Consider the following 16563-nt stretch of genomic DNA (forward strand, 5'->3'; position numbering starts at 1 on the left):
GTTAGATTTAAAATGATTAATTTCTGTAGTTATGCACTTTATGGTAGTTTCGGGCAAGCGCGTAAAAAGAAAAATCTACATGTGCCTACCTGTGTATAGTAAAACTAAAATAAAAAAAAAAAAAAACAAGGTGCTACGCGCGAGATAATGAATTTTATTTTTGTACATGTTTTTGAACAAGTTATATGCAAATGCAACACGTGCTCGGAATTTTAATTGTGTATTGAAAATGTGTCGCGCTGGCGTAATAAAAATGAGAGGGGGAGCTTCTCCAAAAAAATGCATTGTTTTTTTTTCTTTCTTTTCTTTTTTTTTTTTTTTTATAATGTGTAACAATTACGGGCGTAATTTGGTTTCAACGTTAATGACGGTACGCATATTAATCACATTTTATTAATTAATTAATTAAAACTAATCCGTCTATTTTTAGGAGATTGTCGCATTTCGTTGCATTTTTTCCCGTAATTTCAGAATATTATTGAATGTACATAAAATATTAAGTATATAATTTATTTCACAAAACTGTTACGAAAGGCAAGAAATTCAAAAAACTTTCAACATATACATTGATACTTTGAAAATGCACAAAATGGTGCTCTACACTCTTGACACATTTCTGGGTGCTATCAGTTTGTAAAATGAAAAAAGAAAAAAAAAATTTTTTAAAAACACAATTTACATTTTGTGAGTTTTAGACTGAACCAAATTAATTTTCATAACACGCACTTGCGTCAGGGCCTGGGAACGCAAATTCTCACAGCAGCGGTATACGAAATGGAAATAAAAATGTTAATAATAGCAACAAAAGTCGCTATAAAAAGCCCCCGGGCTAGTGTCACTTCAACGAAGCAAGAGCTGGCAGCGATTCAGTAGAAACACACTCGCGGAACTTACAAACAACCGATGCATCATTGGAGCAGCGCGCAATTACAACAGTCAGCGATGAGACAAGAAGTTGTTAAATTTCATCGCTCCACGACACAACCCGGCGTTTCCATCCCTCGCTTTTATTTGACGTTCATTTCGACGCGTTTCATCATCCTCTAGTGAGAATAGTTGCCCCTGATGGTACACCGAAAATTTCCATATTTGATTCCGGGCGCACAGTCACGAATCACCGGCGATCAATCAACGGCACAGCTCCAGTTGGGCCAGCTCAGTTTACGACCGAATAAACACGATACTCTTTCACCTGGGGGATGATCGATCGGGCGCGCCAGTGGAGCGCATTTTCACGCCAATGACAGAAACCAGCTGAGAGTAAAATAAAAAAAAAAGCGTCCCTTGTATAATCGAGTACGGAGGAATTAATACGCGAATCGAAGGAACGGCAAACCAAAAAAAAGGAGGAGGTGGTTCAAAGGAGCATAGTATATGGCCCGTCTCTGGCAGCGAGTCAAAGAGACCGCCGACGCCGTATCGAAAAAAGATCCCCCGCTCGTGCTAAGGGCCCTACACGTACACACAGACCCAAGCAAGAAGTTGAGCTTGTTTTCCGTCCGCGACTATCGCACACGTAAATATTTATTTCCTCGAGCGTTCCCGTTTGATTTGCGGCTGTACGGGCGGATCGGATGGAAATCCGATGGATATGTAATACGAGCGTATTTTTGCCGACTGTGATTGAAAAACCGACCCCCCACCCCATCCTTATTCCGCGATGTTTGCGCATCCCTTTCCTTCTCCCCTTTTGGCTTGTATATACGAAAATGAACAGATGTTTCATTTGACGATAGGAAAAAGGCACGTTTTCAAAACAATAACTCTTTTGCTCTGCTCCCTCGACCGTTCACGAAACTGCTTCTGTTTACCTTTATTTTGAGTGGTAAAAAGAGTGCGATGTCATAAAAAGAGGGTAATAAAATGGGTTTTCGAAAAATCTTTGCCAAAGGGCATCTCTTTTCACTTTTCCCTCGCAAAATAGCTCGAGGTGTGAGGAAAAAAAAAAGAAACCCGCGCTGCCGAGCTGTATCCGATAAACGTTTCATTGAAAATACGAAGGAAAAAAAAAGTCACGCTCGAGTAATCGTTCGTCTGATGCGAGCGGTGCAGAATTTGTGTACACAAAAAGGGCTTGCGCGTAGCCCTACAGAGATTCGTCAAGATGGAGAAGAAGGAAGGGATGGGGCGCACAAGTGCTGGGCGGTGCTGCTCTCCCACTTTCGTTTCCGCGACGACAATTCGCGAGCTCCCTCGTGAAGCGTGCGGCACTTTTCTTTTTTTTTTTTTTTTTTTTTTTTTTTCTTTTTCAGCCCCTCTCTCTACACATACATTTTCTCTCCGTGGGCTATATAGCTGCGACCGAAGAAAAGAAAGGAAGCCTCCTGCCCGCTCGTGCATCGCGATTGCGATTGCTCCCCGACCCTGTCTGCGCGATTTTTCGCTGGCCTTCCTCCATTCTTCCTTTCCGTTCCTTTTTTTTTTTGTTTTATATTGCTAGCTCAGTCGCACGTGAGCAGCATCGAAATTCACCCCCGGCGACTCCTCCCCTACATCCCTGTGTGTGTGTGTGCGTCTCTCTCTTTCTCCCTCGCGTCACAGTCAGCAGAATTTTTCATTGCATTTTGGCCCGTGTGTGCGCGAGTGCGATATTTCCGGCTCTCGCACGGGGGCCAGAGAGTCCCCCGGGCGATATCTCCCCCCACCCCCCGCCTCCTTTTTTTTCATCACGATCCCACTCGACGGCGCTGGAAGTAGAAACAGACGAGTCCGGACAGACCGAGCGATTCCGTTTGGGATTTGCTTTTCTTCGTTCGGGGAAAGGGAGGGGTGGGGGGCGATTGACTTTTCCAGATGCGGTTGTACATGTATTTTTACTTTAAGTGCACAAGACTCTTGTAGTATATTGATTGATCGGGCATTGTTTTGTTTCAGAGCGCGCGACGAACCAGATGTACCTCCTCGTGGGACGCGCTCACGGATAATCGGCGAGCAGCAGGAGGCATGAGGCAGGTGGTGGTGCTGGAGCCCGCGGGCAGCGTCCTCGTGATAAGGCAGCACTCGTTGGCCGGGCTACCGCCGGTGGTAAACGGCTGCTCGGCCCATCACCATCACCACCACCACCACCACCATGACCACCACCACCACCCGGCCATCGCCGCGAAGACGCAAACTACGACTACGACCACCACGACTACGACCACTCGTCGTTGCAATGCCCTTGGCCCTCCTACGGCCAACACGAGCCCCACCGACCACAATCAGAACCGAATCGTCGTCGTGCGCTCATCCACTGGCCTACAGGTATATATACGATGTAACACCATGTGTACGCGAAGCTGTCAATGGGGGAGGTTACACGCCGTCACGGTGGTATGTACGCAAGTAAAGCTCCCTTGCGTCCGTCGCGAGGTCTTGTCGGCGTGCATGTATATGCATATTCCATCGCTCGCACTCCCCGGTATATGTACACCATTTTCTACCCGCCGATTTCTTACTGTTGCGCGAGAGAACGTTGCCGCGTTTTATAAAACGGTTGCGCAATCCTTGCTGGGCGCACGCGAGGGTCTTTCTCTAAGAATATTCTTGTCGTCTATACAACTATTTACGTCTCCGGAGGAGTGAGCTTGGTTTTTTTTGGGAGAGGAGAGATTTAACGACTCGACGTGCAGTGCTCGGCCGAAACATCGGGGGCAAAGGGAGGGAGGTTGTTCATTTATAAATTAACAGCCAACGACGTACGGCTGAAAAATTCAGCCCCGTCGTTTTAACGAAACAGAGAGGGTGGGAAAGCAGCCTTCGACTTTGAGTTCAACGAGGGTGGGTGGGAGGTAAAATCTCGAGATGTACGCGCGCCGGCATAATTCAAGCTCCGCAAACGAGAGAACCCCGGCGGCGCTTAATTGCATTAGAATAACATACCGTGTACGACCCCCTTGCAGCAACCCGTTGCCGTTAAGGCAGCGAGTGCGACGGCTAAGAGCGACGAGAGCAACAACAACAACAACAGCCTCGGTGGAAGCGACGCGGCCAAGCCGAGCGTCGGGGAAAAACAAGCGTCGTTCGACAGCGGCACCGAGGAGCCGGCGGGCGGTGATCAACAGCAGAGCAAGAGCACCGAGGTCACCGTCGTCCCCGAGAAGAAGAACGACCCCGGCACCACGGACGTGCCCGGCACTGGTGAGTCTATACACCCTATGCATGTATATATAAAAAATAAGGAATGTATTGATTGCCCACCCACCCCTCGGCCTGTACCGTTTTACACCGACACAATAGTGTTTATGCAATTCTCATCGAGACAAAAATGCAAATGGAGCGAGGGTACGTACACCTAATGAACTCTTCGATGGCCCGAATCAATAAAGGAACGAGCGCATCGTGTGCCAAGTTGCGCGCACCAGCTTTTTCACGGAGAGAATAGTATATATTCTAATGCTGTACGCTTCTGTACAGGTAACTTCCGTGTACCGTTGGGAAAAGGCAGCGCAGACGGAAGTGCAGGGACACAAAGTAGTGCCCGTATACGAAGTTGGTAATCGATTTATAACGAGTGCCAATTTACATCCGCCATCCCTTCGTGTGCCATGGGTACAACAGTGTGTGGACAGAGGCTCATATTCCTTTATTTCTCTGGTTGCGAGCCAGTGCCGTTGTCTCCTCCTTAAAAACGTTTGCCGCGGAGCGGACTACTTTTCCTTTTATTCCCGTCAAACCGTCTCTTTTTATTTGTTCCGGTCGAGCTCGCGCGCTCATCCCAAGGTCACTTTCTCACGCGCACAAGTCTCTCGTCTTGCTCCGCGTTGGTCCCACTCCACTTTTACACGCCAATGAACGAGTGACTTGGTGTGCGTGAACAGAGCTCCGTCTGACCAGTTTTGGCTTATACTACTGATTCTCTCCCCCTCGCTCAAACTCTTCAAATTTTCTTTTAGCTCTTGTACCCACGTTGTACAATTAGCGTGGATTCTCAAGACTCCCATATATATATATATGTGTACGTAGACACGCGAACTAAATTCCATGGGCGAAGCCCCTCGGATTAGTGGGCGCGGGAGCCCCTGCCCCGACCCAACTTGGACGCAACTTCACGATCGGAGCGGTACGCTCTGTTGCCCGCGCAGCCTCTACCTACTCTATACACAAACTCCGGTGCTCGTTCTTTCGTAAATATTAGGCCAGAGAGAGAGAGCTCGATTCATTTTGTCGCGTCGCGTACAACCAGCAGCACCGGTCGGGGGGGTGCGTAAGCCGTCGGCTGCGGTGTGGCACCGCCGGCGCCTATATACGTTTCTACGCGGATAATTCCGTTCGCTGTAATTGGGATTATAGTTTACGGTGCTCGACTGCCGCGGGGTGTAGGGAAGGGGTCGCTTGGATTTGGTCGCTTCGTTACGCGCTCTCTCACGCATATCCTCGCAACATAACGGTGGTGCACGCCCGTTCACTCGTACAGGTATACCAGGTGAAGCCTATACCGACTATAACCGTACACCCCGGGATATACGCGTGCCCGGATGCGACTGGCTATATCTCTGTCTCCATCGTGCTGTGTGCGAGCGAGATTTACTCGGCGTTTATTGCGCGGAGCTTCTGCACGCTTGGCTGTCCGTGTGTGTGTGTACATCGTCTCGAACAGAAGGCGCTGGTGTATCAGAGTGGGTGGCTTTTACGACGGCTTCGCGTTTTTTTTTTTTTTTCTTTCTTCAATTGCCTGACCCTTATCTCGTGTCTTGTGTGCCCTTCCTGTGGACACCAGCTGGTGCATGTACCCACCTTACGTGGCTGGGTATTTTTATTCCCCGAAATTGCTTCATTGCTTTATTGTTGCTTTATCGCTGTGCTCTTTTATGCCTGCGCTGCCTCGCTGGGCTTGATGTCTCTTACCTTACCACCCGAGAGGTTGCGTTTTTTTTTTTTTTCCTTTCGGGTTTCGAGAACGTTTTAGGCGCTCGCGGTGATTGCGTTTTTGCTTTCTTAAAGGCAAAGCTTTGATTTGACTCCAAAAAGTAGAGTTTTTTTCTTATTTTTTTTTACGTATATTTACGTAGAATAATCAGAATAAAACTTTTCAACTTATTCCCTCTTTTGGGATGATCTTCTGTTTGTTGCTACGACTTTGGAACAACATATACTTATCCCTAGGTTTAGTGCAAGTAGGTTTATCCGTGAAAAAGCTCCTTATATCAAGGTAGTGATGAGTGAATTTTTTTTGGTTTGCCCATCGAATTTCCAAACGAACCGTACTGATTTTTCTGACATCTCGCAGTGATCCCACAACCAGCTCGGCATCCAGAAACTGTATTTTTCACAGACAGAGGCACTCAAGAGGGGGCTTTATGGCGTGGCGCGGGATCAGGAGCCGCGAGTCTCGAAAATAGAAAGATAAATAAAAATAAAACGTAAAAAAAAGAGGCAAACCGTAAAAGCCGGTAAAATAAAAGGTCGCCCTTCTCACCGATCCACCACCACCACCACCACCACCGCGTTTTCATTACGTATTGAACAAATCGAATCGCGGGTATCATACAAGCTGCACCCGCCACTCACCCTCTTTTTTTTCTTTCTTTCTTTTTTTTTTTATATCCTCGTCATAAAAAAAGCACCTTCTCTTACCCCGCTTTTATCGCTCGAACAAGTGTTACGCAAGTATAGCACGTAATAACACACGGAGCTCGGAGACGTGTACACCACTCGTCAGCAGCGCACGAGGAAAAGAGGAAGAAAAAAGAAAGAAATACGAGTCGGTGGAAGAAGCGAGGGAAACAAGGTGAAGCGCCTACTTCTGGATATTATTCGGAATAAGAAGTCGCGAGTTTTTGCACCCCCACCCCTCCTACCTCCCGCATTTCGTATAGTACGACATGTGTCGCGAGACTACTTGGACTCTATTATTTAAATTTTAAACAAAGTCGATCGGCGACAGTGGGACGAGAAAAAGCCTGTTTTGCCATCTTTTGTATCTTAAGCCGCCGAGTACACCAGAAACGAGAGACGCTCCTTCATCGTGCATGTCTTTTTTTGAGAAATGCGCGCGTAATTTGAGTATCGATCCGTACCGACGCGGACCTTTTTTCCGAGGGAATTTTTCCCGCAGCGCATATACGTGTCGCCGACACTCACCTCTCCCAGTTTATGACGCCCGAACGAGAGAAGGGAAGTCAAAGAGAAAAACAACCAACGAAACGACGAGTACAGAGGCGCGGCGTTAAAATTCGAGTGCAGCGTGGCATTAAAGCCCCTACATCTGAGTGTTATGTACCTATACACGCGTAAAACTAGAATATACATTCGTTGTCCGTATGGCCCAAGTGTCACTTGTAAATAGTTCAGTCGCTCAGGCGCCATCAAACCACTCGGCGCTGTTTATTTATTTATTTGTTTATTTATTTTTTCTTCCCCGGTCGAAATGACGCTTGTACGCGGATCGATGCGCGCGTCGAGTTCACGTGATTTATCAGCCGCTAGTTTTCCTCGAATGAGCCGCGAGTGCTGTTGGTTTATTAATATACGCCACGATAAAAAGGCATTTAGATTTTCTCGAGTGTAAGTATAACACACACAAGTAACTCGGGCTGTCAAGTTCCGCAACGTGTAATTGTGCCCAACAAGTAGGCGTGCCCGTATTACATTATTAGTCGCTCAAACGAGCACGCGCGGGACGCTTAATTTATTCGCCTGTACGATATAGCTTTGGTTGTTTTCCTATTGATTTCCTCTTGAAAACTGAGTAAAAGAGAAAAAAAAAAAAAAAAAAAAAAAAAAATCGGTCAATCATCATCATCATAGCCGTAGGGAAGGGGAGGTAAGAAACTGAAAAATGGGTAAAAACGCGAGGAAAAGCTTAACGATCACGCGCACACCGACTGCACATTGATTTCGCCCTTTTTCACACCGAGGTATGTATGTATGTATGTGTGGGTATATAAGGAGCGATAAAACAATCAACCGGCCAGTAAAGTCCCAATTTCGGAGTATACAGTACACACATACACACAGCTATACACAGCACAGCAGCAGGATGGAGGGAGAGTCGATCGGCTATATTGATTCGTTACGCCGGCAGAGCCCCAGAAGTCCGGCCTGCATTCCAAGTAGCTGATATACGCGTGTAGCGTACAACACGGCAGCCAGACACGTTCCACGCGAGAACCGAGGGCCTTTTTTCTTCTCCCGCCCAACTTGATTCTTTTCTTCCTGGGACGCGAGAAAAAGTCCTTGCATGTATATATATATGCTGACTAATGATCGAGCGAGGATTACCTACAGAGTACGCGAAGCGACAAGTACCTCCAAGTTTAGGTATCTCTCTCTTTCTGTCGTTTCTACACGAGCGAGGGGGTGCGGTGCTTTTAATTTAATTTCGTCCGGCTGAGCTTTCCTTTTCCCCTCGGAGCCCCGGCCGCTCTCCGTGGCCGAGGCATATTGAATTCTTTACTCGGAGCCCTTCCCCCTTATCCCTCTCTTTTTTTATTTTCGGATCTAGCGCGGAAAAATACGTGATGTACAGCGAACGAAATTCATCAAACGTAAAATCGATTTGCACACATGTTATGTAAAGAAGGAAAAAAAAAAAGAGGAAAAAAGTGTAATTTACACCGAATGTGCATACAATATATAGTCAATAATCGATCGACTCTATTCGCGGAAAGCCGAAATAGTTGGAGCGCGATGGGGAAGAAGAGGAGGTATATTAACGCGGCAGGATCCGAGCCAAGTAGCCGATAAAAATTCATCGGCTCGCCTCGCGTGGATAACGCGAACCTGTGCATGTGTAGCTTAGCGATCTGTCAATCGGTGTGTTCTTCAATAAAGTTGGACAGCTGGAGACTCGACCATTTTCCCACGGCTTCTCTTTAGTTTGGGAAACAGAAAACAAAAATAAACTTGCAAACTGCATACCAAACTCAACGGGAAAAAAACGCGTCTGACCAAACTCGCATGTATCTACTTTGAGAGGACGTTTCGTCACTGTTGAACGCTCGGACGCTTGGAAAAAAAAAAAAAAAAAAAAAAAAAAAAACAAGGGAAGAAACAAGCAAAATCACGTACTCTAGCACCGGTGTAACGTAGATCACTAGCTGCTACCTGGTGGGGCGGCCCCGTTTAAGAGCAGGCCATTCAGAGCGCGGATAACCCTTAAAAGTAGCCGTACATGTACATCGCCGAGCCTAGTCTACACGAGTACGTAGAGGTGTACAGGTATACCATTTTCTATCTCTCTATCACTAAACCCAGAGAGAGAGAGAGAGAGAGAGAGAGACTCTATCCGATTGCGCACGACCGTGACAGCAGAAGAGCGAGCGAGAGGGAGGCGACCGTGGTGCTATCGACCCTCCCGACCGCTACCCAGCACCACTCTTTTCCCTCTTGGGCATTTTTGTCTCTCTTGGACTTGGCCTCTTCCCCTTGGGCAGACCCAAGCTAGGCTTTGTTTCTCCATCTCTCCCATACATACCCCCGCTGAAGTAAGAAGAACCGATCGATCGGTGTGAGCTGCGTTGGCTTCTCAAAAGGAAAAATAAGATGAGGTCACGAGACGGGCCAGCTTCGGGTCCCACGAGGGGCTGTTCTTTAGCAGCCCCGGCAGTCACCGCCGCCGGCCCAAACTCCGGTTTCTGGGTTACCGTGTTCTCTTTTCTCCACCTCCGGGTCTCATCCCCGCGCGGGTATTTCCTTTCTTGGCTAATTTTGAAAACCATCCGGGCAAACGGGGCCGCTTTTTGCCTCTCCCCCCCCCTCTCCGCGAGCTTCCTTTTGAAGTTCGTCCACTTTTTCCCGACTCGTGCATTTTCGATGTGGGTTTTTCTCCCTCTGAATGGAAAAACTTTGAGAGCCGCAACCGCTCCGTTTTTCTTTCCTTACTTCCTCTTCGCAACCAAAATCTTCTCGGAAGCCCGACTCCGCGGGCTGCACAATGGGTTTCGCGTGTTTTTCAGCCAACGGGGCTATTTTACTCGTCAATTGACGTTTGACCCGCGAAACGCGTTTTTAACCCCGTTTTGAGATTCAATTGCCGCAAAACAACCAGCTTTACAGCTAATGAGATGATGGTACGGTTGGTTAAAAACTTTTTTAAACGGAAGTTACGCTCCTCGTTGCGTTTCGTGGGTAATGAGACTTTGAAATTGCGCGTAAACTCGGTCTCGAGCTCAATTGAACGACACGTCATTATCTTGATACGAAACGAGGTAAACTAATGGGCGTTTTGAACGAGCTGTCCGAAACGTGTAAAAAAAAAGAAAACGGTCCGTGACGGGTCGTGGCAACCCTATTGATTGTCTCTAGCTCTTCGTTTCTCTTTTATCGAGTATCCATGTATACGTCCACAACTGCTGGGACGACTAACGACCGGCGACCTGTGCACGTCCGAGCTCCTTTTGGGAGAAAAGAGATTCGGGAGGAATTGGGATCACGTCTCGGGTCGAGTGCTCCCCTGTTTGCAGTACGTTGAGATTATTTGAGGGAGTTTGAATTTTTTCGTACCCTTGTTTCTTTTTTTTCCCCAAGCTTGGGTTTTCGCGAGTATGGGAGATGAGGCGCCCGAGCCAACAGAGTGTCCTCTGTTGAGAGACATAACGTGAAAAAGAAAAGTTACGAGGAATCGACGCTCCTAAAAAAAAAAAAATAAAGAGACGCACGGGGGGTAAAAAAAACAACGTTCGACACGCAAATTGATCTTGAAAGACCGACAGGTGATTCCGCCCGTGGTTTCCTTCACCTCCTCAACGTCCACGCTCGAGTTTGTCCATCTAACGCATCGATTTGTTCCCGATTTGAAATAAAAAGCACCTACGCGTGCTGGTACATGTACTCGGACACGATGACACGACCAAGCCGAGATAAACGCTCGCTTGGGAGGGGGGGGGGGAATTGCCGTATCAAAATTACGAGCCTCGGCTTAGTCCGTCGTCATCGAGTTTTGCCACATTAGGCGCTAACACCGTCCCCGGCGTTATATGTACACGACCTCGTCCCAGCGGGGCATCCCTGCCGGGGGTGTACGTGTCAACCCCCTTAGGTTATTCTCCCTCTCTCTCGACGAGGAGCTTCGGGGCAAACGAGCTCCGAGCGTGCCGGAATCGATTAACGAACGCCCCCCCTCCCCACGCGGCGGACTCGCTACTCTGCCAACCCCTTGGATCCAACGACGAAATTTCCTCTCTCTTCTTTTTCCAACCAAAGGACGTCGAATCCCCCAGGTGGAGAATCGCAAAAAATCCACCCGCTCCCCTGTGGCTCTCGGGCCTCTCCTTCCATTTTTTCTTCTTCCCAACGCGCACGTGTGTACAGTCGCCTCGTCGACTTCAAAGTCTAATGCTCCCGTTCTCTCTACTCGGGTACGGGCGAGATTTCCGTGTTTCCCTCCTCTCCCGACATTGTACACGCGCTAAAACGTCAAGCGTCGAGCCAAAAAAGAACCCACGGGAACTCTTTGGAGGGGGGATTAAATCATTTGTTAAAAAGTTGGAAAAAATAGTCATCGGCAATGTACATAGGTGCATGTACAGATAGCAGCCATTGCGAGAGGGAGAGAGAAACAAGGAAGGAAGGGAAGGTGGGCTTTGCATAATACAATGTAACGCACTCACGGGCGCACACGTGTTGTATCTCAGGGACGTGCACCTAATCCCCGGGAAATCCCCACCGTGTGTGTATACGTACATACACGATACGTACGGTAACAGTGCACTCGCGAATCCGGCTATTAATCAGATTCCCTCGATAGGGATAAAGTGATTTTTAGCCCTCTCCCTCTCGGGCGAGCCGAAGGTTGTACTTTATTATTATTTTTTTTTGCCTCCGTGGGAATAAAAAAAAAAAAAAAACGTCCAAGCTCGTCCTCGAAAGGGGACGAAAACGCGACAATTTCCAGCCCGAATGGCAAAAGGGAGATTGTCTGTTTAAGGTGACGGGCGTGTCTTTATAAAATATTTCCAAACGTGTCACCGTAGCGTCCATGGCTCCCGAGATTCGATGAAACATTCACGGGACATGTACGAGCCGAAACGCGTTTTGAAATGGGAGCGCGACTACTTGCCATTTCTCCACCCGCGCGTCCTGCGATTAGAATTTTTTCGAGAGCTCGATCGACAGAGTTGGTTTTCAAAAATAAATAGAGCCGAAAGAGATCCATGTATAGGTGGTTCTTAAAATTCTAGGCGGGCGCCCTATACCTGGAGGAGGAAAGGCACCTTGTCGTGATAATCCGAGTTCTCCCTTAAATTTTCCATCCTCCCCTCGCTTTGTCGAGGGAAAGGGCGAGGTGCAGCTGCGAGCGCTCTGTTTATCCTTCCTTTTAATTAAGGCGCGCGTGCAAAACTCCGGGCTTGTGGAGCCGATAGGGTTTATACCCTGCCGAGATAAGAGCATTAAGACACTTTTTTTCCGTGTTCTGTACTGCCAGCTCGTGTTGTTGAAGTCTAGATTTTTTTTTTTTTTTTTTTTTTTTTTTGCACCTTTAGAAAACCAAATAACCCGTTTTGAAAATCAGCAGAATAATATGCCGGAGCCAGGCCAGGCTCACGGAAGAGGGGGAACAGTAAATTCCAATGGTGTATATATTTTTTTTCGGTCCACGAGATAAATCGATCGTTGAAAGTGGGTCAGAGAAAAATTGGGTTTCGAAAACGCGAGTAGGCGACCTATCTGTGTTTTTTCGTTAGTCTTTGGAAAAGTTGAGGTCAAAAAAATGCGATCCGAGCCACGTGTCTTGCGTTTGGGGAGGAGAGGACGGGAGTCGCAATAAATGATCAATTGATCGCCTCGACTTTGATTGCGCTCGATCGACGCTTAACTTTTAATAGATTTTACAAAAAAAAAAAAAAAAAAGTCGTACGAGTATTAAAAAAGCGCAACAAGATGCCCGAGCAGGTGGTGGCAAAACTAGTTGGTCCAACGGAGTATACAAACCGATTTCTCGCCCCCCCGTCGCATTTGTACTCGCGCCCTCGCTGTAGTGCATACACAGTAGTCGGGACAGAGAGCGAAAACGAGAGAGAAATGACCGGCTGGTGGCGCCGGTAAACTACACGCGTACACACACTCTGTAGGCTGTACTTGCCAACAGCGTTGAAATTCGAGGAGAGAGAGAGAGAGAGAGAGCGGCGTCCACTTCCACTCTGCATTATTCAAGTAAATAATCCATTTATCAAGCGCTCGCTAGCCAGAGCCGACCACCTCCGGGTTCGCGTGCTTTTTCCGATACCCTTCCTACCCCTAGAGGGGCTTGGCTATACACAACACGTCCACGTGCTACTCCTGCCCTCTCGACGCTTAATTTCAAAAGCTCCCCTCTCCATCGACGTGTCGTCGATGATCCGCTGATTAGCCGTTTGACATGGAACTGCAGCTCTCCCCCCGCCATCCAACCCTCGATCAACCCGGAGATCAAATTAATTAATTATCCTTGTCAGGACCTTTTTTATTTCTTCCTCGTTTTAATTTATTCGCGGGAGATGGGCCGAGGCTGATTAATACCCCGCGCCTCTGGCACAATTTATTATTTTCTCGCCAACGAGTTTTCCACGCCTATACCCGCGCCGATGCGATTCAAAATTTCATCATTTTGTGTCAATCCCCACAGCATGTGAACAATCGCGCAAAGAGAGTTTTTTTTTTTTTTTTTTTTTATTTATTTTTTTTGTATATTGCGCGCGATAAATCTCTCGTTTGTTTTGCGCGATTAAAGCTTGTGTATATGCGGGGGCGCATCGAAAGAGCTTTTATTTCTGGATAGGGGGGGGGGGGTAAGTCACGGTAAGTTGAGTCGTAATTTTCGGGATAGGGGAGGAAAAGGAGAGCACGCAAGATTGGGCTAGCATTAAGCGACCTTTTGATCGAATTATTTATCGATTCCACGATAAGAGGAGTCGCGGGCCGCTGTTGCCAAGCCATGCGCGCGAGCGTGTATAAAACAACGGATTGACTTATTGCCCTTCCACGCGAGAGACTCGCTTCTGGTTTCTTTTTTTCTCCTGGCGACGCGAGAACGCGGCCAACTTTTCTTTTGCGAGCAAGAGAATTTGGCCAATACTTTTTTTTTTTATTAATTGCAAGCCGCGGCCTACTCCGAATCCTCCATTTCTCGGTGTTTCTATTTACCCGCGGGCTGCGCTCGGCCAAGTGGCGCGCGTACCCACATCCATCGCGAAACCTCCAACGAAATATGGACGATCCGCTTACGAATTGTAAACTAGGTAATGGCGTGAGGATACATTTTTTTTTTTTCTCTTTTTTTTTTTTTGCAAAACCCTTTCGCGCGTACGATTGATTGTACAACTTGGCCTGAAAAGAAAAAGTACAAGTTACAGCGAGCAAATAAAGTGGTCGATATTGCGTACGTGCAAAGAAAAACGTGGGTATACACAACGGTGGGGATGCAGAAACGTGGTCTTGCCAGTTTCGAAAAATGCAAAACAGGAGATGGGGCGACGGAGGAAACCACACGGAATACACCCCCGGAGACAACGAGGAATAATTCAGCACCGAGAGAGAGAGCCGATCGAATTATTCATCGATACATACCCGGCAGGTCGCGCGAATATTCTTAAGACGGCCTGCATGCAGAACGGATTGACTTATTGCTTTTCCACGTGTCCCCGTACCAATACGTGCCCGCGTGTGCCCCAGGTGCGCCCAAAGTGCGAACCGAATATATATCCACTTGCCTCTGTTCGCGGGGGAGGATCGTGATCTACATCGGCTCCGTCGATATATATGCATAGCGCCTGATTTACCGCACCTACTCGCCATCTGTGCTACATGTGCAGGCGCCGCGGAGGAAACGAGTCTGGGGCCGTCACCGCGAGGGACCGTCTCGGCTCTTTGATGCATTTTTCAAAGTCCCGTTCGTCGACTCCTCCAAGCCCCGCTCGCATTCATGCTTCACGAGACAAGGAAACCGGGGGTGGGGGAGAAAAAAGAATTTCCAATCGTCACGCCAGTGAGCCGCAAGGACTATTTCTATACTCTACTCCGTGAAGCTACACCACCTATATACACAGCCGCAGACAGACGGACGGACGCGGGGTGTCGAAAACTTCCCGAGACGGCGTGGACGTGTGTGTAATTCTCTGGCGCGTACCGAAGAGTCGGGGCGAGCTCGAAACGGGGAAAATGTCTCCCCGAGGTGGGGGCGCCTCGAACGAGAGGAAAACGGAGTTGGAAGGGAAAAGGGAAGGAAGGGGGACGGGCGGCGCTGGGCTGTGGCTGGATCGCTCTTTCGAAAGCTGCTCCAGCCGGGCGGTAGCTGCACAGGGGGTGGTGTGCGCGAGTTGCAAGCCAAGAGAGAGAGGGCTCGAGTTCTCTGGAGCACGCACGCGAAGCGAAGCGGGGGGGAGGAGAGAGAGTAGTTCGGGCAGGCGCGCGCTCTCCTCGCTGGCGGACTGGCTCACTCTGCGGCTCCCGCCGCTCGGGAGCAGACACGCGGGGCCTCTCTCGAGCAGCACCAACAACACGCGCACTCGCTCTCTCTCTTTCTCTTTCTCTTCTGCCGTGTACTACTGTTGTTTGTTTATTGCAATGACACGCGCCATCCGCTGCCCCGTCCGTCGTATACGTAAGCTCTTTGCTGTCTGACCGTTTCGTCTATTACTACTACTTCTACTGTCCGAAGACGCCGAGCAACAGAAGTAAAGGGAGCCCAAGGAGTTTGTAAACAACACTTTTTGTACGACAAAGAACGAAAACAAGAGTCATCCAAGAAGGAAGAGTCAAATTGTCAAAAAAAAAAAAAAAAAAAAAAAAAACCACATCTTCACGTTGGGATTGTCTGACCATAGCTCGTCTGTTACTACTTGCACGGACGTTGCGTACATCGTACGGCTCGACCAAACGGAGAAGAAAGAAGAAAAAAAAAGTGACATCCGTGTGAAATAAGTTTAATTTTTTTTTTTTTTGGTGATCGATAAATCACAGGATACGCGGGGTAAAAGTGACCGAGGGGAAAAAATAAAAAACTGATCACGTGCGCGACGACTTTCCCTTCTCTCGGCCTGTTCTTTCTTCCAATGGTGCATGATTTGGTTGTCCCTTGCTCTCACTCTCTCTTTTCACCGAGGGGGTCCAGGACTCTGTAGCTTTAAGGTACATTATTTTGTCCCGAGCGAGCGTACATACGCGCGCAAAAGGGACGGGTTCGGTGTTGTAACTTAGAATTAATCGCAAGAGGAGGAGGAGGAAGAATAGCCTTTGGCACAACGAAAAGACGCGAGTCGAGGAGGAACGAGGAGCAAGAGGGGCGAAGGGGAATCAGGATCACCGTGTCTCGGCTCTCGCGTCCCACGACGAGGTCTCAGGCGACAACTGCCGCCGGAGGTGGAGGAGGTGGCGAGGAGGTGGAGGTGGAAGAGGGGACAGGTGGTGGTGGCGGCGGCGGGGGAGGAGGAGGTGGCGGTCGAAAGAGGAAGAGGAGACTGCCGCGCTCGTCGTCGTCAGCGTCGTCTTCGGCCACGTGGGCCGGTGGTCCGTCCTTGCGCGGCGATGTGCCCCAGCGTCGGCGCCTCAATCACCAAGAGCAGCCAATCGTTGGTGGGGACCAGCCGCGGGTCAGCGAGTTTTTTCGGCTGTCGAGGAGGCTGGGGCGTCGCGGCCCCGAGGATGAACCGGCCCCCGTCCGCCGAG

General features: G+C 48.7%; 1 protein-coding gene across 1 annotated transcript in view; it reads left to right on the forward strand.

Annotated features, from left to right (window-relative positions):
- The first annotated feature begins 2880 nt into the window (after window positions 1-2880).
- Window positions 2881-16563, forward strand: part of Camta (Calmodulin-binding transcription activator) — a 46158-nt gene continuing 32475 nt past the window's right edge. The window contains exons 1-2 of the mRNA XM_089596181.1: window positions 2881-3243; window positions 3882-4119. Of these exons, the coding sequence (XP_089452307.1) occupies window positions 2944-3243; window positions 3882-4119 (538 nt within the window). The 5' untranslated portion in view covers window positions 2881-2943. The remainder of the gene's footprint in view (window positions 3244-3881; window positions 4120-16563) is intronic.

This window comes from Copidosoma floridanum, unplaced genomic scaffold (genome assembly GCF_036245765.1).
Source record: "Copidosoma floridanum isolate Cflo_tuat_1 unplaced genomic scaffold, Cflo_Japanese_pri ptg000030l, whole genome shotgun sequence".
Classification (NCBI taxonomy): Eukaryota; Metazoa; Arthropoda; class Insecta; order Hymenoptera; family Encyrtidae; genus Copidosoma; species Copidosoma floridanum.